The 27,895-nt window shown below is 33.3% G+C and overlaps 1 protein-coding gene across 4 annotated transcripts in view; it reads right to left on the bottom strand.

The window, feature by feature from the left end:
* The window catches only part of LOC114330180 (protein nervous wreck), a 163,716-nt gene that overhangs the window by 47,671 nt on the left and 88,150 nt on the right, over positions 1 to 27,895 (bottom strand). For all 4 annotated transcript variants that reach the window (XM_050662900.1, XM_050662901.1, XM_050662903.1 and 1 more), the window contains exons 7-11: positions 27,199 to 27,330; positions 25,913 to 26,189; positions 25,492 to 25,698; positions 20,833 to 20,983; positions 8,981 to 9,156 (exon numbers count right to left, since the gene is read on the bottom strand). In XM_050662900.1, the coding sequence (XP_050518857.1) occupies positions 8,981 to 9,156; positions 20,833 to 20,983; positions 25,492 to 25,698; positions 25,913 to 26,189; positions 27,199 to 27,330 (943 nt within the window). The remainder of the gene's footprint in view (positions 1 to 8,980; positions 9,157 to 20,832; positions 20,984 to 25,491; positions 25,699 to 25,912; positions 26,190 to 27,198; positions 27,331 to 27,895) is intronic.

A 27,895-nucleotide genomic window follows, 5' to 3' on the forward strand; every position in this document is an offset into this window, starting at 1 on the left:
AAAAAATCTTCTATCCTTCAAAAAATTGCATTAAATGGGGTGTTTTTAAATGTTTTGTATAATAATAATCCCTAATGTATGGTGTAGAAAGTTGTGGTAATAGAATCAATCCCACGTATATGCTTTATAGACTTCAAAAAAACATTCGATAAAGTTCAAGCTGATGATGAACTCTCTGACAGGCAGGGCTGTATTCTTTCTCCTGTTCTATTTTAATCTATACAGTGAATCTACTTTTCACGAATCTTTGAATGATTGTGATTGTAGTGAGGGTCTAACTATTAATGGAGGAGATCGGGTAATCTTATCATCATAACCATTGAGCAGATAGAGAGAGTGAAAATTTATAAATATCTCAAAAACTGGCTAACTGAAACATTAGATCTTTTACATGAAATAAAAGTTAGAATATAAATAGCATGGGCAGCATTTACTTATAAAGATCAAACAACATCTTTGTTGTAGCAGCCTCAACCTAAGATTCCGAATAAGAACGCTGAGATCAGTGGCGTAGCGTGAGTGTCGGCTGCCCGGGGCGGAGTGTAATTTTGCCGCCCTCTTATTTAGGTATTCTAATTTAATGTATACTATACATTACATACATTAATTATAGAGAACTTTTCGGCGAGAACAGAACATCATTATTTTGCATTATACCTATAGGCTAGATTTTAAATAAAAAAGTTTATCTAAGTTTTACAATCACGTTTAATAATCCTCTGTCAATATTATCTGCAAAGCATTTACTTTCTGAGCGCACAATTTTATGTCCAGTCCCCTTGTTTGTAAATATTTTTGAGCATCATTCACTTCATGTAGCACCGGTTGTCACAGGCCCAAAAAACAAAGGTATGAAAATGACTGTATCGAAACTAGTAAAGCACCTGCATCTGTCCTAGTGTTTAAGCTTTCACATTCCTTTGTCAATTTTTCCAAAGTGACGAGAATGTCTTTGTAATGATGCCATGTCACATTTACGGCATCGCCTCTTGCACTCCACCGCGTGTCTTGAACCATTTTTAAGAAGCTTTTGCCTGTAGCTGCTATCATAACTTCCCAACGATGTGCCAATGAGGAAAAAAAGAATAGCAACGTTCTAAAGTGCCGAAAAAATTCGACCTCAACTGAGGCAGTGTGTAAACAAACTAGGTTTAACGAATGATTTGAGCAAGTTACGAATTCAGCTTTAGGGTTTATTTCTTGAATTATTTGCTGAACTTCTGAATACTTTCCAGCCATAACAGCAACATTATCATATGCATGGCCTCTACAGTTGCTTATATCTAGGCCATCAGTGAATCTTGTCCAAAATCATCTTTGAAATTCCTTCAGCAGTTTTGTCTTTAGTTTCAATGAAATCTATAAAAGATTCCATTACTTTTACTTCCTGATTTTCAATTACTACGTATCTTAATACCTGACTCGTTTGATATTTATGTGAAAGATCTGGAATGCTGTCGAATATAATTGAATAATACTGAGCCTTTTTGATTTGCCCGATGATATGTTGGCGAACATTATTTTCCAAAATGGCAATAAATTCGTTTTGTATTTGTGGTAACATAAGTGATTGAAATTTTGCCCCACATTTTAGAACTTACAAGATGTTCACGAAGTACAGGATCGTATTTTGCAATTAAATGAACCAATTTTAAAAAGTCTCCTTCCTCTATTGGTACTGGCGTCGTTTTCTATATGTCCACGTAAAGTCAAATTTTATTTGGCAAGGAATCTTATAATATCAAACATTCTGATAAGAATTTCCTGCCATTTCTTTTGCTACTATGTCTTGCTCTTTTTGGTCAATAGTCTGTCCTTTTTGAAGTTTGCTCTTCAACTCCTTCCATTTGCAATAATTTTGGATGTGTATTGCACTTGATTCATGACTTGAAACCTTAGGATTTAATTTCCACCAACTATAAACCCATCAGATGAGCAAAATTTAGATGGATTCGGTGTATTTACGTTCTCAAATAAACGACAACAAAAGCAAAATAATGATGCTTTAGATGGAGAATAAGCCATCCAAGTACGTAAAACTTTTCGCCCTTAGTCAGTGTACCGTAAAACGGGTAAAACCATTCCTTAGTAAGCCGTCTTGTCTCTCCTTTTGATTTTAAAGATATCGTGCTCCTTTCAATCGGTCCGAATTTGTAGTTGCGATGAAAATATTAAATATTTTTATTATTTATTGTTAAATTTTGCCGCCCCCTAAAAAGTGCCGCACGGGGCGGCCCTCCCCTACCGCCCCCACTACGCTACGCCACTGGCTGAGATAATACTTTTTTCAACTATTATTTATGGATTACAGGCTGGTTTAAGCCTTAGTAAGCCGTCTTGTCTCTCCTTTTGATTTTAAAGATATCGTGCTCCTTTCAATCGGTCCGAATTTGTAGTTGCGATGAAAATATTAAATATTTTTATTATTTATTGTTAAATTTTGCCGCCCCCTAAAAAGTGCCGCACGGGGCGGCCCTCCCCTACCGCCCCCACTACGCTACGCCACTGGCTGAGATAATACTTTTTTCAACTATTATTTATGGATTACAGGCTTAAACCAGTGGCGGATCTAGGCGTTTGCCTTGGGAGGGGAAATTTTTCTTAGAGGGGAACTTCCAATGAAACACCAACCAAAAGACACAAAAAAGATAAACCCAAACTATATATAGTCTAGTAAAATAAAATTACACTACATGTAAATCAAAATGTAAATTCGTACAGGTTGAAACAAATTTTATATCAAAGTTTAGGTGGGTACAAAAGATATTTTCAAAAAAGTATCCAAATCATACAAGGGGATCATTGTTTAAATAATTAAAAAGGGGTCATTTTTGCAAAAAAATTACTTTTTCAACTGCTGAGGTCATTCAATTACTAATGAAGGTCTATAGTAATATTTTATGCAAAGGTGAAGGGTAAATCTGTCACATAAGACTTACTAAATTAAATTTGACCCCCTATTTATTTAAATAATTATACATAAAACTTTAAAAACAAATTTGCAAAAAAATATTTTTAGCGTTTTAAATAAGCACTATAAAATATCTTATTTTACAAGAGAAGTTGCGCTATGTTATCAGTATTAATCAAAAAAAAAAATTGGTCCAAAAATATTTAATATTTTTTAAGATATAGAATTTGTTTATCAAATGTTACTCTATTTTCAATCGCAAAAACGCGGTTGTTGCCAAAGAAATATTCACCTGTATTAAATCTTATTACTTTTATTCTTATGTATATTTTCGATAAATGTATTGATAAATTCAAATTTTAATTAAACTTCCCCCTAAAATGGCATTTGAAAATTATTCAAATTTGTTTATAATTTGTTTTTTTAATAACGTCACGGGTATTAAATATTTTGAAATGCCGTTTCGATAATTGGGTTTCTGGTAATTTTTCACTAATTAACAAATATTTTTGTCTTTTTTTCCTCTTCTTTTTTTTTCTTGGAGTTTTATTACTATGGGCCCTTTTAGGGTTAAGTTTCATTAAAAATGTCGAATCTCTAAGTTGTAGATTCTATACCTAAAAATATTAAGATTGGTCTAAAATCACTTAAATAAAATGTGACTACATACTGAGTTACAGGGTGTTTTGTTTAAAAATTTAAAAATTATTTTTACCAAGTACTTTGAAACTATTTGACGTATCCTTATCATACTTGGCAGAAAGTGTGGGTACTATACAATCTACTAAATTGTGATAAATAAAAGTTTCTAGCTGCTACCAGAGGCGTACGACATGGGATAGTTAATGGTTAACCCTTCCCAAATTCTACGCCACTGAGGTAATTACTATTTTAGCGAAATTTTTCGATTCTCCAATACTTTATAAGTAAATAATATACTCTTTACTGGTAACGCTTAAGTCATTAGTTTTCGAGATATTGGATGTTAAAAATGAAACGGCATAGTTATTTTGATTCATTCATTCATTCATTTTAAACTTCCAATATCTCTCAAACTGATGACTTTATCGATACCAATAAAACTACTTACATACAAAGTATTGGAGAATCGAAAAATTTCGCTAAAATAGTAATTCACTCAGTGGCGTAGAATTTGGGAAGGGTCAATCATTCACTATCCCCTGTCGTACGCCTCTGGAACTAGCTAGAAACGTTTATTAATCACAATTTAGTAGGGTGTATAATAATCACACTTTCTGCCAAGTATGATAAGGATACGTCAAATAGTTTTAAAGTACTTGGCAACAATAATTTTTAAATTTTTAAATAAAACAGCCTGTAACTCAGTAAGTAGCCACATTTTATTTAAGATATTTTAGTTAAATCTTAATATTTTTAGGTCTACAATCTACAACTTAGAAATTCGATATTCTTAATAAAATTTAGCCCTAAAAGGGCCCGTAGTAATATAACTACAAGAAAAAAAAAGAAGAAGAAAAAACGACAAAAATTTTTTTTTAATTAGTAAAAAATTCCCAGGAACCCAATTATCGAAACGGAATTTCAAAATACTTAATCCCCGCGACGTTATTAAAAAAACAAATTATAAACAAATTTGAATAATTTTCAAATGCCATTTTAGGGGGGAGTTTAACTGAAATTTAAATTTATCAATACATTTATCGAAAATATATATAAAAATAAAAATATTGAGATCTTAAGCAGGTGAATATTTCTTTGGCAACAACCGCGTTTTTGCAATTAAAAATATAGTAACATTTAATAAACAAATTCAATATCTCAAAAAATATTAAATAATTTCCGACCAATTTTTTTTGGTTAATACTGGTAACATAGCGCAACTTAATCTGTAAAACAAGATATTTTATAGTGCTTATCGAAAACGCTAAAAATAATTTTTTGCAAATTTGTTTTTAAAGTTTTATATACAATTATTTAAATAAATAGGGGGTCAAATTTAATATAGTAAGTCTTATGTGAAAGATTTACCCTTCAACTTTGCAGAAAAGAATCCCATAGACCTTCATTAATAAGTGAATTACCTCAGCAGTTAAAAAAGTATTTTTTTTGCAAAAATGACCCCTTTTTAATTATTTAAACAATGATCTCCTTGTATGATTTGGATACTTTCTTGAAAATATCTTTTGTACCCACCTAAACTTTGATATATAATTTGTTTTAACCTGTACGAATTTACACTTTGACTTTTTTTTATTTTATTAGGCTAATAAAAGAGAAATAATAACGTATATGAATTCTTCTTCTTCTTTTGGCATCATCACCCTGGATGGGTCTTTGCCTGTCTGGCTATGTCCTTTCATTCAGATCTCTCTTGTGCCCTTCTCCTCCATTGTCTTATATTCATGGTAAAACGTATATGCATTAAGTTCCCTTAATTTTCCTAACTAGTATATTTATGGGGATGAATTTGTCTGTCTGTGGTTTAAGTTTCATATCAGCTAATATATTTTTTATGTTTCAACAATTTTTTCTTGAATTTTGAACCATGTTAGGGGGGCATTTTCCCCTTTTTTCCCTCCCCGTAGATCCGCCACTGGCATAAACACTCAAGAAAACTAAATAAATTAATAGAAAAATAGATAAGTTTGCGGAGAATAGGGTCAAAATAAATGGAAAAGAAACAGATAAGTTTGAAGTTAGTGAGAGAGTGCAACAAGGGGACTCACTGTCATCACTGTTATTCAGTATCTTTCTTGAAATTGTCGTTAAAGAAGCCAAAATAAAAAAAACGGGACTTGTATAGCCCTAGCATTCGCTGATGACATAGTTGGTACTGATAGCCAGAAGTAAACGAGCATTAAAAGAAATGCTAAAAAGTCTAGAAGTGAAAGCGAGAAAGAAAGGGATATACATACACGAAGAAAATACCAAATATATGGAATGGACAGAAGGAAAAAACATACAAAAATAATACCTGACAATAATCACAGAAGGAAAAATATATAAACATTTGGAGAAGTAACAATCTTCCAGTACCTAGAAGCGACATTCACCAGGAGACTGTGCTCCTGGTCATACTGATCACAAGACAAGTTAATGTGTACATATAAATGCCAAAAAAGTGAGCCCATGTTAACTGGAACGAACATCAATGTAGAAGAGGTCTTTTCACATATGAGACAAGGATACAATTATGGAAGCTAGATAGACGGATCTAGTACCTAACCAGAAGCTCTGGGAAACGTTACACAGAATGTAATTTTGTACAGAATGTAAGCTTTGTTGGCGGTTCTATGTATGGAGTGGCATTAGTTGGAAAAGTCGTACCGAGCTTATTGAGGTGACTATTCGAATTAATCCTGACTTGTATATACGCAACTTCCTCGAATATCATGTTTTTCCTGATGCCGGCTTCATTGGTTATGATAATTTTGTGCTAATGCATGATATTTCTCGTACATATACCGCAGAAACAATATAATATCTTGAGGATGTTGACATTGAGGCTCTAGACTGACCACCAATGAGTCCTGATGGAAATCCCATAAAATATGTCTAAGACATCCTAAAATGACGTTATCTACGATCAAGAAACCCAGCTCCAAACTCAATTGTAGAATGAAGAATTGCTGCACAGGAGGAATGGAATCGACTACCGCAAGAAACCATCCAAGACCTTTTGCGAAGCATGCCTAGAGGGATGCAGGATATCACTAAAGCTAGAGGAGGAAATACTAAGTACTAAATTGTTACAATGTTGCCGTAAAAAGTGTTCTATTGTCGTTATTGTTTGTCTTTCTGATTAAAGCAAAATCGAACTATTTCATTAATTTCTCTACAAAGTTATAGTTCTTCAATAAGCTAGTTACTTGACACTGAATAGTCCAGCATAACTTATTTAGCAATAAAAAGTACAAAACTTTTCAAAGAGAAAACATATTTATTTCAAAAACAGACTCAAAATCAAATATGTAATATTTTTGTTTGTGAGTGTATACAGTGTTACAAAGCCAAATGGAATAAATTCATTATTTCGTAAACCGCTGATTTTAAGGAAAAATCCCGAAGTAAGTCGATTTTTATTTTTAAATTATGATTTTTTGGCATATATCTGATATTTGATATCTGATTTATTGATGACAAAAATGACCAAAGCAAAGAAATTAAAGTCCGAATTGAAACTGCAAAGCAAGCATTTATAAAAATGTAACACTGCTTAAAAACAAAGACTTTCAGTTGCCTCTCAGATTGAGTGCTTTAAGATGCTACATATTTTCTATATTATCTACTATACGGAATGGAAGCTTAGATATTGAAGAGACAACACATAAGAAAAATAGAAGCGTTCGAAATGTGGTGTTACAGAAGAATATTGAAAATTCAGAGGGTTCAAAGGATTACCAATGTTGAAGTGCTACGACGTTTAAATAAGGAGTTGGAAATTATGAACAGTATAAAAACAAGAAAACTGGAATATTTGGGTCACATTACCAGAGGAGAAAAATATGAGTTGCTGAGAATTATTATGCAAGGAAGGGTCCAAGGAAAAAGAAGCATAGGAAGAAGACGTATCTCCTGGCTGAGGAACCTTAGAGAATGATTTGACTGTAGTTCATTACAACTGTTTAGAGCAGCAGCCAACAAAGTGACCATAGCCAAAATAATATCCAACCTCCGATAGGAGATGGAACTTTAAGAAGAAGAAGGTGTGTTGGGATACACGGCTTCTCTTAGTAATCTTATTAAAACAAATCCTTTTAATAATTTTAAATGTCTTTAGCAAAACAAACTACGTTTGTTTATAGTAAATACGATCGACCTAAATTAGCACATATCAGTGTAACAGTTTAGGTTTGACCAAGGTCGGTTTGCAATAACAATAGTATTCATTATTTTTATAACCGAGTCGACTCAGCGCTTTTAACCAAAACAATGTTACTTTCATTATATACCAAAACAATAAACAGGAGAAGACTAATTATTATCTTCTAATTCCATTGCGAAGAGTAAGTCATTAATATTTGAGATCCCAAAGGGAAAACATCACAGCTACTGAGAACTAACGTACCACCAGCTATTTACCGTTAGTACTCTAACTTATAAAATAAATGCATCTACGGTGATACGAGTTATTTCATCAACCCTTATGGTAGGGGGGTAACCAACCCCTAATTATCCAAGGTGGCTCAGAAGCCAGGAGCCACCATAAAGGCATACATCTCATACCAGTGACGTCATCCATCTAGGCGTGATGACGTAATCGATGATTTTTTTAAATGAGAATTAGGGTCGTGTCCTAGCTTATTTGAAAGGTTATTCAATTATCTATTCAGTAGGAATATAAACATTAACATAATTATTTATACAGGGTGTCTAAAATTTTTCAAATTAAATTAATTTACACAAAAAGAAGAATGTATGTAATTTATTTAATTCGAAATACATTTTACTGCTGCCAGAAAAAAGCAAAAATGATTATTTGAGAAATAAACATTGCTTTTCGCTTAAATTCAATGTTCAAGCTGCCATCCACCTGCCTCTTGGCAATTTAAACATTTAATTTATGCGAAAAGCAATGTTTATTTGTGAAATTAACATTCTTTTTCTGATTTCTGCGAGCAGAAAGATGTATGTATTTTGAATTAAATAAATTACATACATTATTTTTTCTGTGTCAATTAATTTAATTCAAAAACATTTTATGTATAAATAATTATATTAATGTTTATATTACTAAATAGAGAATTGAATAACCTTTCAAATGAGTTAGCACGTGACCCCTATTCTCATTAAAAAATGATTACGTCATCACGCCGAGATGGATGATGTCGATAGTATGATATATGCCAAAACATCCTAATTTAAAAATAAAAATTGACCTGTTTCGGGATTTTTTCTTAAAGCCACCGGCTTACGAAATAATGAATTTATTCCATTTGGCTTTGTCACACTGTATATTAGAGAAATACATAAAGGATTCCATATAAAACAAGAACCCTTGCGGATCGTATTGACCCTTCGTCAACAATCTCTCAAGATAAGATATTAGATATATTGAAACTCAAAGAAAAAAACTCAAAAACTCACCGTATAGGAATAGAGAGCGGTGCACTTGAGTAGCGGCGTTGAAGGGACGGCTTCCTGCCTTCCTACTAACCCTTCGCCCTCTTCGGCGTTGTCCTCCGTGCCCCAATCCACCTGAGTAGGATCGTCCCATCCTGCTGTCAGCTGTTCTATTCTTTGTCGTTCTTGCTCTAACATGGCTGTGGAAAAAGAAGGGATAGTCATAGTCTAAGAGGCAGCAACGTCGGAAAACAAAATGTTTAAGAAAGCTGGTTCTTTAATATTTTCGAATAATTCTTTGAACATAGAAAAATATTAAAAATACTTTTAATTTACTAATAATATATAACTCAATTTTTGACAACATTGCCAACAGTGTAAACATAAAAAGAGTGAATTAAGACGAGGCCAACGCAACATCTCTGTTTAGTCCAGAGAAATAAGATTTTTCTCGTGACACATCCCCCTCGAGGCCGAAACCAAATTTTTTGAGTAGTATGGTAGTTTCCTGCAGCCGATTTTGATGATATACATAGTTATAAACAAATGAAGATCAAAAAACGGGAATTTTCACTTTCTTCGTCTATTACCAAAAAGTTAAGCATTTTAAACAGATTTGAGAATAATAAACTCATAAATCATATAAAAAACTTCAATATGGCGTTCGCTGAATATGTCTATCCTTATTTGTTGCTTAAAAAATTGCAAAGTAAGTCATAAACTTTGAGATTTTATAAATGTTCATAACTTACGTACAAATTAAGTTAGAACCTTCTTATTACACGGAATGCTGAGACTTCTTGTGCTTAAATTACATTTTAAATTTTAAAGCAATTGATCAAATAGTTTAATAGTTATTTATGATATAAGTATTAAAAGTACAATTTTAAGGCACGCCTTAAAAATGTACTTTTTAACACGTATATCATACAATATTTTTTCTACAAACGTCTTCTATATCAACAATTATAATTTATTCATTCTCAATTACAGGACAATATCTACAAAAACTTTTACTTGAACTTGACTGACATTCCATTTTTATATTTTTCTGGACATTACATCAAAATTGCCTATACTGTCAATACGTAAATCATAACAACTATAGAATACATAACATCTTACTTTTATTGTTGTATATTCTAACAAATTTTAATAGTTTTTTTCTACAAACGTGTTAAAAATGCAATACTACAGTTTAAATTAAATTTTAAAAAAACTTTTAAACTACCTTTTTTAAATTGCGCAAGTTGTACTATTAATATTAATGTTAATAAATGAAATATAAATATTTTGACGTTTCACAATTTGACAATTCACTTTTAACTGCAGTGCCTTAAAAATTTTAAAGCACTATTAGTGCTTTAAAGTAGCATTTTTAACGCTCCTATGGAGTGCTGAAAATTGCATTTTTAACACGGTTGTACAAAAAAGTTATTTAATTTGTTTATCCCAAATTCATTTTTGTGCAATACTATAAGTCAGAAAATTATGAGGTTACAGTAAAACTCCGGACAGTTTATGAAAGAAGAACATATTATTATTTATACTAGTAACTTATTAAAAAATGACAAAAAGTAATTTTAAACACTGTAAAATTATTTTGCAAAAACATGTCGATTTTTTGCTTACTTATAAACAATTAGAATAACTTTTTAACCGTTACACGTAGAAAAATTATTTTTTTATATTTAGAAATACTTAATTTTTATACACATTTAGAAAGAAAAACAATTGTCCTAGGACAATTAGGGACGAAGTTAGCCCCCCCTCTTTTTTTAATTTACATGTTCTTGCAAAATAATTTTGTAATATTTAGAATTATTTTTTTGTCATTTTTTAAGTAAACTAATAGTGTAAATCTTCTTCTTTCACAAACTATCCAAAGTATTACTGTAACTTCATCATTTTCTAACTTATAGTGTTGCAAAAAAAATAATTTGGGATAAACAAATTAAACAACTTTTAAACTATTTGACAGATTGCTTTGACATTTAGGGTATGATTTAAGCACCAGAAGGCTCAACATTCCATGTAATAAGAAAGTTCTAAGTTAATTTTTACATAAGTTTACATGAATATTTATAAAAACTCAAAATTTATTATTTATTTTGCAATTTTCTAAGCAACCAATAAGGATAGACATATTCAGCGAACGCATATTGAAGTTTTTTATACGATTTATGAGTTTCTTACTCTCAAATTTCTTTAAAATGCGTAACTTTTTGGTAATATACGAAAAAAGCGAAAATTTATCGTTTTTTGATCTTCATTTGTTTATAACTATGTATATCATCAAAATCGGCTGCAGGAAACATATATAGGTTATTATTATAGATGTCCATACTACTCAAAAAATTTGGTTTCGGCCTGGAGGGGGTTGTGTCACCAACAGGATATTTTTTTTCCTTATTTTTCTGAACTAGTTTGCAGAAGACCTTGAACAATCCGTCAATGATTTTATTCTACTTAACAAAGCAAATAAAGACGTTGCCCAAACAACATTTAAAAAAATACGAGATTTATTGTAAAAGGTATATTTAATATTCCCTAAATAAGGGCAACATTATAACAGAACGTTTTCGGATTAAGAAATCCATCATCAGTGTTACTAAAAAGCCAAAAAATAGCATGCCTGAACCACCAAAATGTTTGGGTAAAAACCCTTTAAATGTTTACAGTTGTGTTATGTTACATATTAATAAAAATGCTTAAAGATGTTGCAGATATACCTAAATATTACCCAGGGCAACACAGGACTCTTCCCACGTGGTTGGAATTTTGATGATTAAAACCTCACATATTGAAGTTCAGTGGCCCAACGGCCCATTGAACTTTAATATGTGAGGTTTTAATCCTCAAAATTCCAACCACGTGGGAAGAGTCTTTGATAGAAGATATCGGCAGCATCTCTAAGCATTTTTAATAATATGTAACATAACACAACTGTAAACATATAAAGGGTTTTTACCCAAAATATTTTGGTGGCTCAGGCGTGCTATTTTTTGGCTTTTAGAACACTGATGATGGATTTCTTAATCCGAAAACGTTTTGTTTTAATGTGACCCTTATTTAGGGAATTTTAAATATACCTTTTACAATAAATCTCGTATTTTTGTGATTTGTGGTATACAGCCAGCTACAGGAAGTTTATTTTCCTCGTGTATTCTCAAACAACATTTTTGTTTGGCAGTTATCACGAATTCGTGAAGAATTCACTGTACACTGTACATCTACTCCACGTGCCCTAAAATCCGTCAAGGATTGTCAGAGCAATCTATTAAAAGTTTAGTACAGCTTCCGGACCGAACCATGGCCGGTGAGAAAAACCCTGTCTGCGTAAGGCCATGGTTCTTATTGGGAGCTATAGTGCCATTTGTGTACCAAAGAGTTAGATTTATTTTTGCTGGTAGCCTAACCCCAAGGTTGCCAAATCACACCTCTGCAGCCAGGATCTGCGTGCCAGTGAGTTTTGATAGAGAATAGTGCACATAGACATTTGAAAGATATTAACTAGTAAGTAATATTGTAGTTATATTATTTTGTTTATTATTATGATCACATTTGTTGGAACTATCTGTTTCCTATTGTTTTGCTCTATTTGTAAAGCTTAAGACATTTATAGATTACAGGTAAGAGTTTCATATTTTGCAACCAGTAACCCAATACTTTACATCTCTCTCTCTCTCTCTCTCTCTCTCTCTCTCTCTCTCTCTTTCTCTCTCTGTCTCTTCAGGGACCTTCTTCACGTTCGTAGCATAAAGAATAATATATTAAAGAATCAAGATTTCCTAAAATTCTTTTTTGAAAACGTTGCTAGCTCTTGGTCTATTAAAGACGACGTCGACACACTTTCTGAGGGATGTTTTAATATGTGCTATTAAGTCGACCGGAATACAGGGTCATTCACATCCTGAATTCGATGAATATTTTATTGAAATTGCAGGAAGACGGGAATTTGATAGAACGTGACATATAAAAGTCTTTATAGTATCATATTATAATATAATATATAGGAAGAATTTCAAAAATATCTGAAAGAGTAACAACAGTAGCTAACATAGTAACTGTTAATAATTCTTAAAAAAAAAAGAGACCAACTTATCGTATATAAAGATCAGTATCAAATTTACCACTATTATGATAAAAATTGTACCGTTGTTGCTAATAACATAAATGTAGAATTGTAAATATTTTTTCTTATATTTTTAAGTCTCCTGTATATAATTTTTCTTAATTATTATTACGAACACGAAACGAGCGTCCGTCGACACCCACAGGGACAGATGTGTGGACAGATGGGTGGAACCAATCGACGGGTGGCGGTGAGAAGATTGTATTTATTTTCAATCGCCCTTAAGACATAAAAATAACATTAGATCCCTTTGAATTTTAATAGGTTAGTTCTCAGAGGAAAGCGAATTTAACCATGAGAAGAGGAAGATTAGCTGTAAGAGATTTTTATTTAGCGTGGAGGTTCGATAGGTAGTCGATTTTAACATCAGGACCTCGACGGGCGTGTTATTTGGGATATTTATTTTTATTTATCGGTTGGCATAGATACAACAAGAACACATAATTTTAAAAAAAGTATATAAAACACTACATGAAGTATCACAAACGAACATCTAATGTATTAATATACTGTAAAACATTTTCGGTCGCATTCAGGAACTCATCGAAAACTCCAGGGTATCGCCTTCGGGGGCATTCCTCAATAATGTGGCGGATGGTCTGCCGTTGCGCACCACAATCACACTCAGGAGTAAGGGCCTTTCCCCATCTATGCAAGCTGTCAGCACATCTACCGGTCCCTGTCCTTATTCTGTTCAGCGCCGTCCATGTATTGCGGGGCAGTTCAAAGCCTGGCGGTTTCTGATCGATACAGGCCATTTGGTGTGATTCCTGTGGTGAGTCGCTCTCCCATTGTCTTCTCCAAGCGTTGGTGAGGTCGAAATGTTCCTGATGTAGGGAGGTGGCCCTTAACAATGCGGGATATCTGGAGCGCAGTCTTTTCATTTCGATATCAAGCTTATCATGGTGGATGGGTAGTTGATGGTTAGCCTCGATTTTTCGATATTCTCTGAGAAGAGAATGACTTCTTCTTAGTTTAGGCGGTGTAATGTGACTCAGAATGGGAAGCCAATAGTTCGGTGTTGGTCGAATTGTACCTGAGATCATTCGCATTGTCTGGTTTAATTGGGTGTCAATGATTTTCGTGTGTTTGCTATTGAGCCATACCGGCGAAGCATATTCAGCCGCCGAGTATACGAGTCTGAGAGCGGATGATCTGAGTACGGAGGCTGAGGACCCCCATGTGGTGCCATATAGCTTTTGGATTATATTATTTCGCGTCTTCAGTTTTTCTGCCGTTCTTTGTAGGTGTTCCTTAAAACTTAAGGTTCTGTCAAGAGTCACTCCAAGATATTTTGGTGTTGAGTTATGAGCGAGTAGTCTGTTTTCAAAGTGAACGGAGAGATTTTTGTTGGCTTGGGCATTATTCAGATGGAAACAGCACACTTCAGTTTTCGTTGCATTGGGCCGTAGCCTCCATTTGCGAAAATATTCACCCATAACAGCAAGGTTATCCGTCAGTATTGTCTCTGTAACATTCATGTTATTATGTCTTGCTGCAATGGCCCAATCGTCAGCGTACCCAAATTTCTGCGAAGTTGTCCTAGGTAGGTCCGCGATGTATAAATTAAAGAGTAAGGGTGCCAAAACAGATCCCTGTGGCAGTCCATTGCTGAGCTTCATTTGGACACTTCTTAAGTTGCCCATTGTGACGTGAAAAGGTCTGTCGGTGAGCATGCTATCAATGAGTTTGGTTACCTTTTGGCAAAGGTTATTTGGGATAATCGAAAAAGACGCAACTTAGAGACGCTTTAAGACGGGTATTATGACAAGCCGGTTATAATATTCATTAGACGCAATTATTTCCAAATACATTTCTTTTTGTAAGAACACGTAAAATTTTGGTCGCAATTACACAAACACTTTTACATTTCGTCAACTTAATAGTATCTATAATTTAATTGTCTATTTTATTAATTAAAACTGCTAAGACTCATACGGACTTTTATTACGATTGTCTTTAACGAATCCTACATAAATAGAGCGCATTACTCCCTAGCGACGCTTCTTCTTTAAGTGACATATCCGCGACGAAGGTTGGCAATCATCATGGCTTTTCTGACCTTCAAGGCACAATTCTCTCACGTTCTTCAACCAGGAAACGCGATTCTTTCCTACGCTTCTCATACCCTCTATTTTGCCTTGAATTATGTAATTATCGTTCCCAAGTAAGTATGTTTTTTTACTCTCTCAATCTGCTGGCCGCCTACCGTTAATAGCGACGCTACTTAAATCAAAATTGTTCTCAAAGGCAGCTATAACGTTTATATCAGTACAACTTTTCTCTAAATTGAATACTGTGAAAGTTATAATCAAAAATCGAAGAAAAAAATCGAATTTTTCCTTCATTTTTTGACATTTTGATTATTTAAACAATGTTCCGGACCTTTTTGAGTGGGAGGATAACTCAATTATTATTATATGAGTTAATTCCAAGCAATTTCTGCAAAAAAATTTGAGTCACCTCTCAACGTCCATCTCAAAATAGATGCGCTCTGGACTATTAAGACATTGTAGTAGCTAGTGAAGACGCGAAACGGAAGTTTTATAATAAATAAATATCGTACATATTTATTAAAAAAAAAACAAATATAAACTTTGATTTAAGGCTATGGGTACATAATTCGCAAATATTTTACGTGTATCCCTACTTTTTCTATCTTTACACGGAAAATTACGTGTAGTAAAATTCACACTGGTATGGATATGTAAACATTACTAGAATGTCATTCTACTTGAAAATGTCATCATTAATTTAAAGAGATGGGTTTTGAATGTTCTTGGATAACTGTTATTTTTTTATTTTATAATTGCAAATTATTAATTCAGTTAATAAATGTGATAATTTTTTCATTAACTATGTATTCAGTGATTGTAATAATTTATTTGTACAACAAAGACTAATACTCAATCGAGAAAAGAGGAAAAGTGTTAAAGTGATTTTTTAATAATATATTGTTATGGAACGCTTACAATTTTGAACATCTTTAACAACAAAATACTTGGATCACAGAATATATTATCCTGATGTATTCTCTGCTTGGATCTTCCACAAATAATACACAATAAATAACTTTTTATTAAGTTCACGTCTTAAATCAATTATTTATCAAATACAGTATATATCAATAATATTTAATCAATAACTCAACATATTCCCGATGCAATGTCAAATATTTAAAATTGTCACTGATTGTCAGTGTCTGACTGACAATATATGCTGACAATATTCTATTCGGCTGAGTGCGTTGTAAGACAAAGATAGATTTGGAAAATATTACCACGGCATTGTGTTCATTTTTTTCGAATCCTGAAAAAACCAATAAATATTTTTGAAAAATTTAAACGCAGAATGAAAGACTAAATTATTACCGAGGGCCGAAAGTCCCTTAGAATAAATAAAAAGTTTATTTTGAATGATATATTTAAAATTAAAAATCACACTAAATTTTCTCTTAGTTTTTCACCCCTGTAACTTATTAAAATACACATTATAGAAGTTATCAGGGAGTTTCGGCCCTCGCTAATAACGTAATCTTTCATTCTGCGTTTGAATTTTTCAAAAATACTTATTGGTTTTCTCAGGATTCGAAAAAAAATGAATCCCCATTTGAATAGCATTGCAGCCGAAAATACGTACCGATCCTCTTAAGGTACATTTATATTCATAAAGCAAATTGTTATTATACACGTCCGTTTCATAATATCCAAAGTTTAATAAGTGCACACTTTTAATTGGTTTCTTCTCTCTATTTAAACGACTTAATCAAAAACGCTCGCCTTTGTTCTAAACAAAAACATCAGACGTCTAAAATAAACGACAAGCAGCAGAAAACTACTGCAGACTTTTTAACCCCATGCAACTTTTCATACTTCTCGAGTAAATAACTCGGCTATTCATCGGGTGCAAGCAATTCTTGCAATTCATCACCGCTTTACTCATTTCCGCATTTCCCCGAGACTTTATTTCTGAGGCCCGCTCAGTTCATGTCAGTTCGGAAAATTCCAATTTCGAGACTTTCTCATAAATTCAAATGCGTCCTCCCTCATTGGCGGCGGCGACACGAAGAGTCTTTATACGCTTTAACAAACCTACTTACTCAACTCGTTCGTTTCAAAGGAACGCTTTTACTCATATATTAAAGTAGGGGGTCATTCCCTAACCCTTACATATTCTTAGGGTCGATTTCTCATACCTGCGTTAATCTATGGTTCAGTTGAACCGGGTTCACGGGTGATCTCCGGTTCTGTTTGAAATGCATTTCTCATTGCGCGTTCATGTCAGTGCTCGTTCTACAGCTTTCGAGAAATGCTAATAGATGGCAAAAGGTAAAAAACTGTCGCCATTTTGAACTACCTTTTTTATGCTGTTTTTGAATAAAGTTAAATTTAAGTATTTATAGTCAAATAGTCATTTTAATAATTATAAATAAATATTATAAAAACACAAATAATGTTATCGTTTATCGTTAGGCTTAATATAATAAAATAGGATATAATTATATTATGACAGCGTTTCGTGTTAATACAACGCATGCGTAGTCCATGAAATCATCTGAACTGAGTTCTGAAATCTTTGAACGGCCGAATTCCACCGTTCAAGCATCGTTCAAGTTTAAACTGCCATCGGTTGAACGGGAATTGAGAAAGACGATTTTGACTTTGAACTGACGTTTACTAGAAGTTCAGGTTAAACTGGAGTTGAACTCGATATGAGAAATTGGCCCTTAAAGGCTTCATCTTTAACAGACTTTATTATACACATAGTTAATTGATCTAATTTTAGAACAGGCCATGCGGTGAGACCGCTCCCGTCTGAAAAAATTTCTGATTCGGTTTCTTTGTGGATTCCTATTCAAAAATGTCCCCTTTAAACAAATCTGAAGGGAGCCGGGCGGAATTTTGGGCAGAAATTGTTTAAACAATCTTTTTAAACAAATACAGAAGATTATTTTTTTGCTCCCAAAAATATTTTTGTAAGTTTTTTGGGTCATTCTAAACAAGAAAGGTATCTCGTAATTTTTCTCAAAAATTGATAGTTTTCGAGTTATAGGCGATTTAAAATATGAAAAATGCCAAAAAGAAGCCGCAAAGGTCGGACTTAAATTTTTGAAGTTTTTGGGAGTTTTGGTAGAACGATAAACAGACCCTAAATAGAAAGGGCCGTAAAATCCACACCCTTGGACCAAAATTTATGGTTGACATATGAATGGGTGAGACTTTTCCTGAAATTTAAGATGGGACTTGGCCCATATTTCAAATCAGTCATATTAAGAAAATCGAAAATTTCGTGTATATACAGGGTGTCCAGAAACTTTACCGACAAACGAAGATAGGAGATTCCTCAGATAATTTTAAGACAATTTAACCCAATTCACCTAGTCCGAAAATGCTTCTTAAGGGAGCTAGAGCTCTTTGAAGATGGCGTCATGAAATTAGTTTTTCTTAAATACCTCCAGAACGCTTAGATTTAGAAAAACGAAAATTGGTATGCGTATTTAGTTTTCAGAGATGAATTGATTCTATCTATCGCAAAATTCTAGTACCGGTCATGGGCGTCCGTTTTGGGTAGAGCAACGGGTATTTTAACGCATAACTTTTTTGTTCTTAACTTTTATGCATTTTTGACACCGTATTATTAAATTGTGAGGTATTCTAGTACTAAAAGGTACTCTTGCTTTAAGTCGGTAGGACACACCGTTTTCTAGAAAAATCGATTTGAAATTTTTTATTTTTGGAATTTGAAAAAAAAAACAATGAAAAGAACTTTTCAAAAAAAAACGAAGTATTTTACCAACATAAAGTAAGAGTAACTTTTAGTACTCGAATACCTCATAATTTAATAATCTAGTGTCAAAAATGCTCAAAAATTCAAGATAAAAAAGTTATGCTATAAAATAACTGTTGACCTACCCAAAACGGACGCCTATGACCAGTACTAGAAATTCGCAATTAATGAAATCGATTTATCTCTGGAATATAAATAATTGTACCAGTTTTGGTCTTTCTAAACAGTTTTTTTTTGAAAAAATTTTTTTTAATTCAAAGAGCGAAAAATTTTTAAATCGATTTTTCTAGAAAACGGTGTGTCCTACAGATTTAAAACAAGAGTACCTTTTAGTACTAGAATACTCCATAATTTAATAATCCAGTGTCAGAAATGCATAAAAGTTAAAGATAAAAAAGTTATGTGATAAAATAACCGTTGCCCTACCCAAAACGGACGCCTATGATCGGTACTAGAAATTTGTAATGGATGGATTAGATTTATATCTTGAAGATAAATACGCGTACCAACTTTTGTTTTTCTAAATGGAAGCGTTCTGGAGGTATTTAAGAAAAACTAATTACAAGACGCCATCTTCAAAGAGCTCTAGCTCCCTTAGGAAGCATTTTCGGACTAAGTGAATTGGGTTAAATTAACTTAAAATTATCTGAAGAATCTCCTGTCTTCGTTTGTCGGTAGAGTTTCTGGACACCCTGTATAGTGTCGCGTGTAGGGGGGTGTTGGTGCGCCACTGGCGAGAACTGCCGTTCTCTGGTAATTTTTAAGGTTACCAAGTGTCTAAATTGAATATTAAACATTATATATTAATATTTTGATGAGTAATCGGGGCTATTTCAATATAATTGAAATTATAACCTTAATTGTTAATTATGGTTCAAAAATATCTCCTTTAAACATACCTGAGGGGTGCCGGGCAAAATTTTTGGGCAGAAAATTTTAATAATTTTACAATTTTTTAAAAAAATTTCAACAATCACCTTTTTTATCCAAAAGATAGTTTTTTTAGGTTTTTTGGATCATTTTAAACAAAACAGTTCTCTTCATTTTTCTCAAAAATTGATAATTTTCGAATTAAAACCATTTTAAAATCTTAAAAATGCGAAAATACGCATTTTTGATGCTTGAAAACTCATATTAATGCCTAAATTGAAGTAGATATAAACATTACAGATAAACGGAGAGAAGTGTACTTTTGAAGTGTGTACCCCAATAAATAATTCCTAGCTGAGCGCTTTCGGCTTATATAGCCATCTTCAGAGCTATGGTCAAAAAGTTCAAAATACCACTATGAAGAGAGATGGATCCCATATACGATATAAAAATACTTCTATTTCTTATGGAAATATGGTTTTTTAATTATGGAAAAAAGCCTTGTCTGTCTGTTGAAAAAATTGCTCAATTTTGCTGTTGGTATTTGTAGCCGGAAAAGTTAAATAATTAAATACGAGCACAAATGACTTTCACACAAAAAAATTGCATTACATATAACGCATATTTGATCATGGTAAGGTCAAAAAACCCTACCATCTGAAGTGTACGGTGTCAGTATGCAGATTCTAAAAAAATCATAAAAAATTTTTGTTAAAATTATGAAACGAAGGAAATTGTTCTAGGATATTTTCCTACAAGTTAGATAAAGAAATTATTTATTTATTGTAGTTAAATTAGGTCATAAATAAATGGGAAGTTAAAATAAATTTTCATGAATATTCGTTCACCCAATTTTATCACCCCACTAAAATCATTTTATATACAGCAACACCTATGCTCCGAATAACATTTTAATATGCAATATGCATGATATCGAAGGTTATGCAAAACGCAGTATCAAGCTAGACCAATTAATTTTCCAAAGTGATAATAGTTTTCACACAGTCTCTCTCTCTCTCTCTCTCTCTCTCTCTCTCTTTCTCTCTTTCTCTCTATATCTCTCTCGCTTTCTCTCGCTACTCACCGTCGACCTCAGCGGCCTCGTAGTGATCCGATTGGCTCTCTCTTCGTTCTTCCTCTTTGCTGACCGCTTCCACTCGCGTTTCCACAGGACCCGCTGTCGGTTCCCCGTCGGCAAAGTCACTGTCGTAGAAGGAATCCGAGCTTGGGTGATCCTGGAAATAAGAAATTCTATTGTTATACTTTAAAAATAAATAAATATAAATATATAATAAAACGTATATTCTGAATAATAAAAATAATGGAATATTCTGCAAGCAGAGTGGAGATGGACTCAACATAGCGCCAATCGTCACTTAGACTGCGTGACAACATCCGAGGCCTTATATTAGTACCTGCCCTTCTGCATTGCAGTATCACAACCATACTGCTACAATGATAAGGCCGTCCAGGATCTTTTTCTATGCGTCTTAACTGGTACTGGAGGTCGATTTGGCTTCAATCGGGAATGTTTATAGACCTTCCGGTTTCAGGAGCAGGATGAGAAGGACATATCAGTATTAATTTGATGAAATAAAGGATCGATCTATCCTCTACTAGAACTAGTACTACCTCCAATATCACAGAAGAAACGGAATAAATTTACTTTAGCTCCTCTCAAATATAGTATTAAAAATAATGGTTTAGGGACTGAACACAATCTACAACCAGGAAAACACACAAAAATAGCAGCTTTTAGGAAATACAAAAGGAAATACCAGAAGAAAAGTAGAAACACTTTGCACAAAACAACATTCTGGTGTTGCCAAAGGTAGAGAACAGCTTTTGAATATTAAAGAAATGATCGAAAAAACAAGGAAATTGAATATTCTGTTTTATATCTGCTGAATAGATTATTACCGAAAGGCGTTTGACAAAATTAAATGGCATCACCCAACGGATACTAAAAGAACTGCAACACATGATTTCCTTATAGCTGAGTTATTTAAACACCATTGGATCATTAAAAGCGATTAACCTACTTTCAAATAAATTGCACCTAGAAAAAGATGTGAGGTAAGGATCTATACTGTCACTTTATCTATTTAATATAAATGGAGAACATATTAAGAGAATGATTGAAGAATGGGAAAAGGACATCTCAATAAATGCATGACACTGTCCGTCTTGTGAACAGTCAACAAGAGTTAATTGATTTTATATTGTTCGTCCGCTATAACTTTTCCCATACGTCACGATTCATTTTCAAACAAATTAAGTCAAAACATAAAGTGAAACGTACGCCGATGTGTGTAGTATATAGTAGATATAGAGTGTAGGTACAAAATGTATAATATACACATCGACGTTCGTTTCACTTTATGTGTTGACTTAATTTGTTTGAAAATTAATCGTGACGTATGGGAAAGGATATAGCGGACGAACAATAAGCAGTATCAGTATCCACATAAACAAGATTTACTGGTTTGATTCTTTAAACTTATATTTGTATCTGGGAACATTGATCACAAAAACAGTGTTACTGCAGGAGAAAATAAAACGTAAATATAATCCAGCAAAGATCGGCACAGGAAAAATACTTATTCTTCTTCTTATATTAGGCCTCTTGACCTGTTCTCAACCGATTTTGAGCTTGTATTCGTAGCTGTGATGGTTACTGCCAGCTATCTCGCCACCTGTTAAAGGGCCTTCCTATTGGTCTCTGGCCTGTTGGCTTTGAATCTCTGGCTATACGGCCTATTCTCTCGCTGTCCATTCTAGTAACATGCTGATTCCACTCTCGTCTTCTTTGTCTTCCCCACCGCAGTATGTCTTACATGTTACAGAGATCTCTTAGGAATAATACCAAAATATAAAAAGACTCCCAAATTTATTTATTTATTTATTTATAATCGTATCCCTTCTACCATACAATGGTGTAGGGTTATAGGGTGTAGGGTTGGTATTGGTGCCAAATTTAAATAACTTTAATAATGGTATTGGTCAACTGATTGACCAAACAACAGAAATCTGCAAAAACTTATAATACATAACTTATGTTACGTCTCTTTATAGTTTAGTTAATTTTGATTTTCGATTTTATTTTACGATGTAAATTCATATCAGTAATTCTTTAAAGTTTGGGTAAATTAGCTTCCAGAAATCTCTTAAAAAATTAAAATACATTCATTTTTACCCATATTTCTGGGTAACATCTGTCATTTGTATCATAATCCTTCTCTTTAGAAAGTAGGTATTTGGAAATTAACAGTTAGACAACTCCAGCGGTTATTGTCAGCTTTTGAGACGGACAGTGATGAACGGTTTTGTAATTACGTTTTTTCCAAAGTGAAATTGTGTAGGACATTTTTGTGTTCACCACCATCAGGGATTTCTGGTAAGGAATCGTTTTGTAATTGTAGTAGTATCCAGTAACCAGCGAAAATTAGATCTCTAAACACGTATAGTAATCAATAAAGAGTTCTATCAAAAAGTGTCGTCGTATATTATTTTAATTTGCTAAAGTAATATTTTATAGCAACGTACCTATACTCACGGTAAAGTAATCGTGGGTCAGAACAACTTAAAAGAAATTACAAGAGATAGAGATCTATGAAGATGTTCTTTATACATCATGACGACGGGCACGCTACAGTTTCTCAACTGTCAGTACAGTCGGTAACACAGTCTACGAGAAGTGTACGGTAAATTGAAGGTGTATTTACAAAAAACGATTATGTATGTCTTTGTACTCACTTTATAATGCTCAAAAAATTACGGGATCTGGATTTCAATGCATATTTTTTTATAATTATTGTATCAATATGAAGTTAGGCGTATTAATGACAGTTGAGAAACTGTAGGCGACCCTATGACGACCACTATGTTCCCTCCGGAGTGTCATGATTGAAGAGTGGGAGGGAGGGGGATAATTTGGCATGATAATAAAGGAATATTTACAAGCTAATCTCGCCAACTAACCGTCACTACCGTATTTACACAATATTAACTTGTTTTTTTTTATTTTTTCTAAAGTATGATAATTAAGCTAGGCCATTTCGTCTAGCTAAACTAGTTCTAAACTAGGTATTGTTTATTAAAGATCTATGCCGTTCACAATAATGAACATTTCATCGGCATACAAATGTTATTATAAAATGTGTTAATGTACAAACATAAGAATAAGTTCTTCAAATGATAAAAGCATATTACGAATAGTCTTTCATATAAGTATTTAGTATATTTAATTATTGGAAAATATGCTGGAAAATAGGCCTGAAAATGAACTTTTCTAAAACTAAATTTATGATTAATCTGATTCCTAGCGGACAGCTGATTATACGTGAACAAGAAGTAGAACTAGTGGAAAAGTACATTTACTTGGGTCATGAAATTAGAATTGGCAGAGATAACCAAACGTGCGAAGTGAAAAGAAGATTAACTCTTGCTTGGGCAGCCTACGGAGCTCTCAGAGACATATGTAGGAGCAGTATACCGATCGGTTTGAAAAGACAAGTGTTTGATCAATGTGTGCTGCCGGTAATGACATATGGAGCAGAGACACTGACTCTAACCAAGGCAACAGCGTCGAAAATGCGGGTTGCTCAAAGGCGTATGGAAAGATCCACGCTGGGTGTAACCCTACGGGATAAAATAAGAAATGAGGATCTCAGACAAAGAACCGGTATCGCAGATCTCAGGCAACCAAGTGATGTCATATAACGTCGAGGAAACGTCAGCTTTGGTTGAATGTATACACGTGTTTGAACATTACGTCATATAGACGTCTTTTATAGGTAATTTTAAATACGTAAGATTAATGACGTTAAAATACGTTTAAAAAACGTTTTCATTTTAGACAGCCAAGTCTGACGTCACAAAATTGGGAGGGGCTTAAAAAGCTTGTTTGTATTGACTCCAAACAATTTCGTTTATAACGTTGTTCATCAGAAATTTTTCATTTATTGTTTACGTGTTTTGTGTCTTGTGTGATAAAATAATATTTTTCATTTAGATATTTAGTTGAAGAAACGTGTTAATTGAGAGATTTTTATTCGTTTTTGCTCAGTGAGTTAGTTTAATGCAGTAATTCTTGTCAACTATTTGAGGTTATCTTTATTTGTTTTTGATGTATATTTTCTGTTAATAAACTAATTATGTGTTATCGAGTTTAATTAAATTAATTTTTAGCCTATATTTTCATGTTACCTATTTTTTATACTATTTTGAAACATCTGAAAGAGGTCACTTTTTGAATGTATTAAAGACTTGATTTTACCGACGGCGACGTGTAAAAGTCGTCATCTTTTTGACGTTTGAAAATCGTCACAATCTCGACGTGAAAAAAACGTATGTACAATGACGTTCTAAAATTTTCAACGTCAGTACCACGTTATAGAAACACGTTAATTGGTCATTTTTATGACGTGTTATCTACGTTATAAAAATGTCGTTTGGTTGCCTGGGATGTTATAGAACGTATCACCAGGCTCAAATGGAACTGGGCAGGACACGTCGCCAGGATGAAATATTCAAGATAGACTCGAAAGCTGATGGAATGGAGACCGAGAGAAGATAAACGCAGTAGAGGAAGGCCGCCTACACGATGGACAGATGATATCAGGCGGATTAGTAAAAACTGGCAACAATCAACACAAAACCGTGAAGTGTAGAAACAATTGGGGGAGACCTATGTCCAGCAGTGGACGTGAATTGGTTATTTGATGATGATTCAATTATTTACCGATAACGAGCTGGTAGATCTCTGTATGTCTTGGACGTTAAGTGACTCAGCTTCTTGCATCCACTCATCCACGTTGACTCCGCCGCCTCTTAAACATTCTATTCGAGCTTCCGCTTTCGTTTTTGCCGTCTCCGCCCTCCGTATTGCGTGCTTCATTTCTTCGATCTTGGTTTCTAAGTCAGGACCGTTTTGATCGTTTGGATCAACCTGAAAAAGAAACATACGTTAATTTTTTTTAAATGGATGGTCCAAATTGTATAAAAACCGCGATACTTCGATTCTGCAATAAGGAGAATTCAAATTTTGTGATTGCAATGTTGCCAGATTCACCATTTTCCCCCAGATCTACCATTTTTCCCCAGATTTATTACTGCAGCATATTTTTTGATGCCAGACTTAGAATCCTAGGGAAAACACTTACCCTTTGTCCAGACTCTTTAAGCGCATGATAGATCTGCAACTTCCGAACGCTCTCCTTCACGTTATTGTTCTCTCTGGCGATTTTGGTGGCCCATCGGCGAGCCTCTTTACTGAGTGTGGCGGAGGAGGAGTCGTGGTCGGCGGTGACGTGCTCCACAGGGTCGTTATCGCAGGGGTCGAATTCGTAGTGGATGTGTTGTTTCAGTACCGGGTAGTAGAGGTAACAGCACTGGAGGTTGTATTCTCGAGTTAGCTGTTTGGCCTGGTCTCGAATTGTGCTGAAAAAAATTAGTAATGATAAAAAATTTAGTGAATTAAGTGATTAGAACATAATGGACCATTAATCTAACTCTTTTATATTTTTGTATGAAATTCTATTTCTATTTTTTATCTAAAAATGCACGAATTAGGCTTTGAATTGCTTTCGCATCCACCATATAGTCCAGATCTGGATCCTAGCGACTACCACCTTTTTTCCGATCTAAAAAAATGTTCTGCGGCCAGAGATATCGCTCCGATGGGGAAGTAATCGTTGAAACTGAAGCTTACTTTGAAGGAAAAGGTAAATCGTTTTACAAGGGCCTCATGGAAGAATTAGAAAAGCATTAGAATGATTATATCGTCACTAAGAAGACTTTCTTAATAAAAAAGAATAATTTTTGCAAAAAAAGTTGTTTTAGTTGAATATTTCATGTCCAGGATGTTATTCTTCGGCTTGGGTCTCTTTTTCCGGCTATCTTGCCCTGTGTTATGAGGTGTAAAAAATTACCTCCTAAATTATAACTTTAATTTTCGGCCAAGATGATATTGCTCGCGTCGCTATCGTACATACCGCGAAAGGTGATCTTTTATAGTCAATACCTTTATTCATTGGTCCTTCAAACTGAGTAGTGGTCTGTATAAGCAGGGCGATCAGGACCGTATTAGTTGCGTAACGCAAAAGCATACACATACGTTAATTAAACTAAATGTGAAGAGAAATAATTAATAAAATACTTAAAAAAGAAATAATAAGAAAGGATATGTGTGGATGGATGGAACATTACTAGTTAGGCCCGGGCCTTATTGAACGACGGTTTGTTTTTTAGCTAAAGGAATAAAAAGAAAAGAACTGTTAGGAAATTAATGAATAATTACATTTCAAAATGATTTATAAAAAGTAGATGTAATTTAAATTATAAAACAACTATCATGGACAGAAAAAAGTGAAGAAATATTCCAAATCATGAGCCTCTGAGTTCATTCAAACAAGCTATACTATACACGTAACACATACATATAACATACCTAAATGAGTTCTGCATTGCTGAGCAGGTGAGTAACTCCGTTCGACCCATTAAGGAAAGGTACTCAGCCACTTTGTCGTAGACCCCGCTTTCCATGGTCGTCATGCAGAGTTGAAGGTCCACAACAAAGTACCTGTAATAAAAAAGGTGTAAATATAATAAACATAAATATAATTGCCTTACATTAATGGTTTCTTCGAATAATTTAAAAAATGTTATTAAGATTAATGTTAGACATAATTCACGTACAACATTTAATAAATATGTTTCAAAATTTAAAATTATTGTCACAAAAGACAGTGAATTAGATGTAGTTTATAATTTATATTACTGTTACTCAACATACCTATTTTGGACAGACGCATCAATATTTACATGTATAAATTACTGCATATAAAAAAGTGCTGCACAGTATAAGAAATAATAAACCATACACTACAGCCTTTTCATACTTTAAAAAAATAATCTTTCTTTTAATTTTGAAAATATACAAATTTTAGTGCTATTTGTTTTGACTTAAAATGTTTTATTACAGTCGATAAAAATTAGTAATAAAATACTAAGAAAACTTTTATACTATTAAAATAAAGCATTATAGTTAAAAGCTGAGTCAGCTTTAACATATTAAAAAATTCCCATATGAAACAGAATGAATCCAATATTTAAATCTTCGTCGAACTGTATAGTAATTTTATAGA

The sequence above is a fragment of the Diabrotica virgifera genome, chromosome 9 (genome assembly GCF_917563875.1).
Source record: "Diabrotica virgifera virgifera chromosome 9, PGI_DIABVI_V3a".
Classification (NCBI taxonomy): Eukaryota; Metazoa; Arthropoda; class Insecta; order Coleoptera; family Chrysomelidae; genus Diabrotica; species Diabrotica virgifera.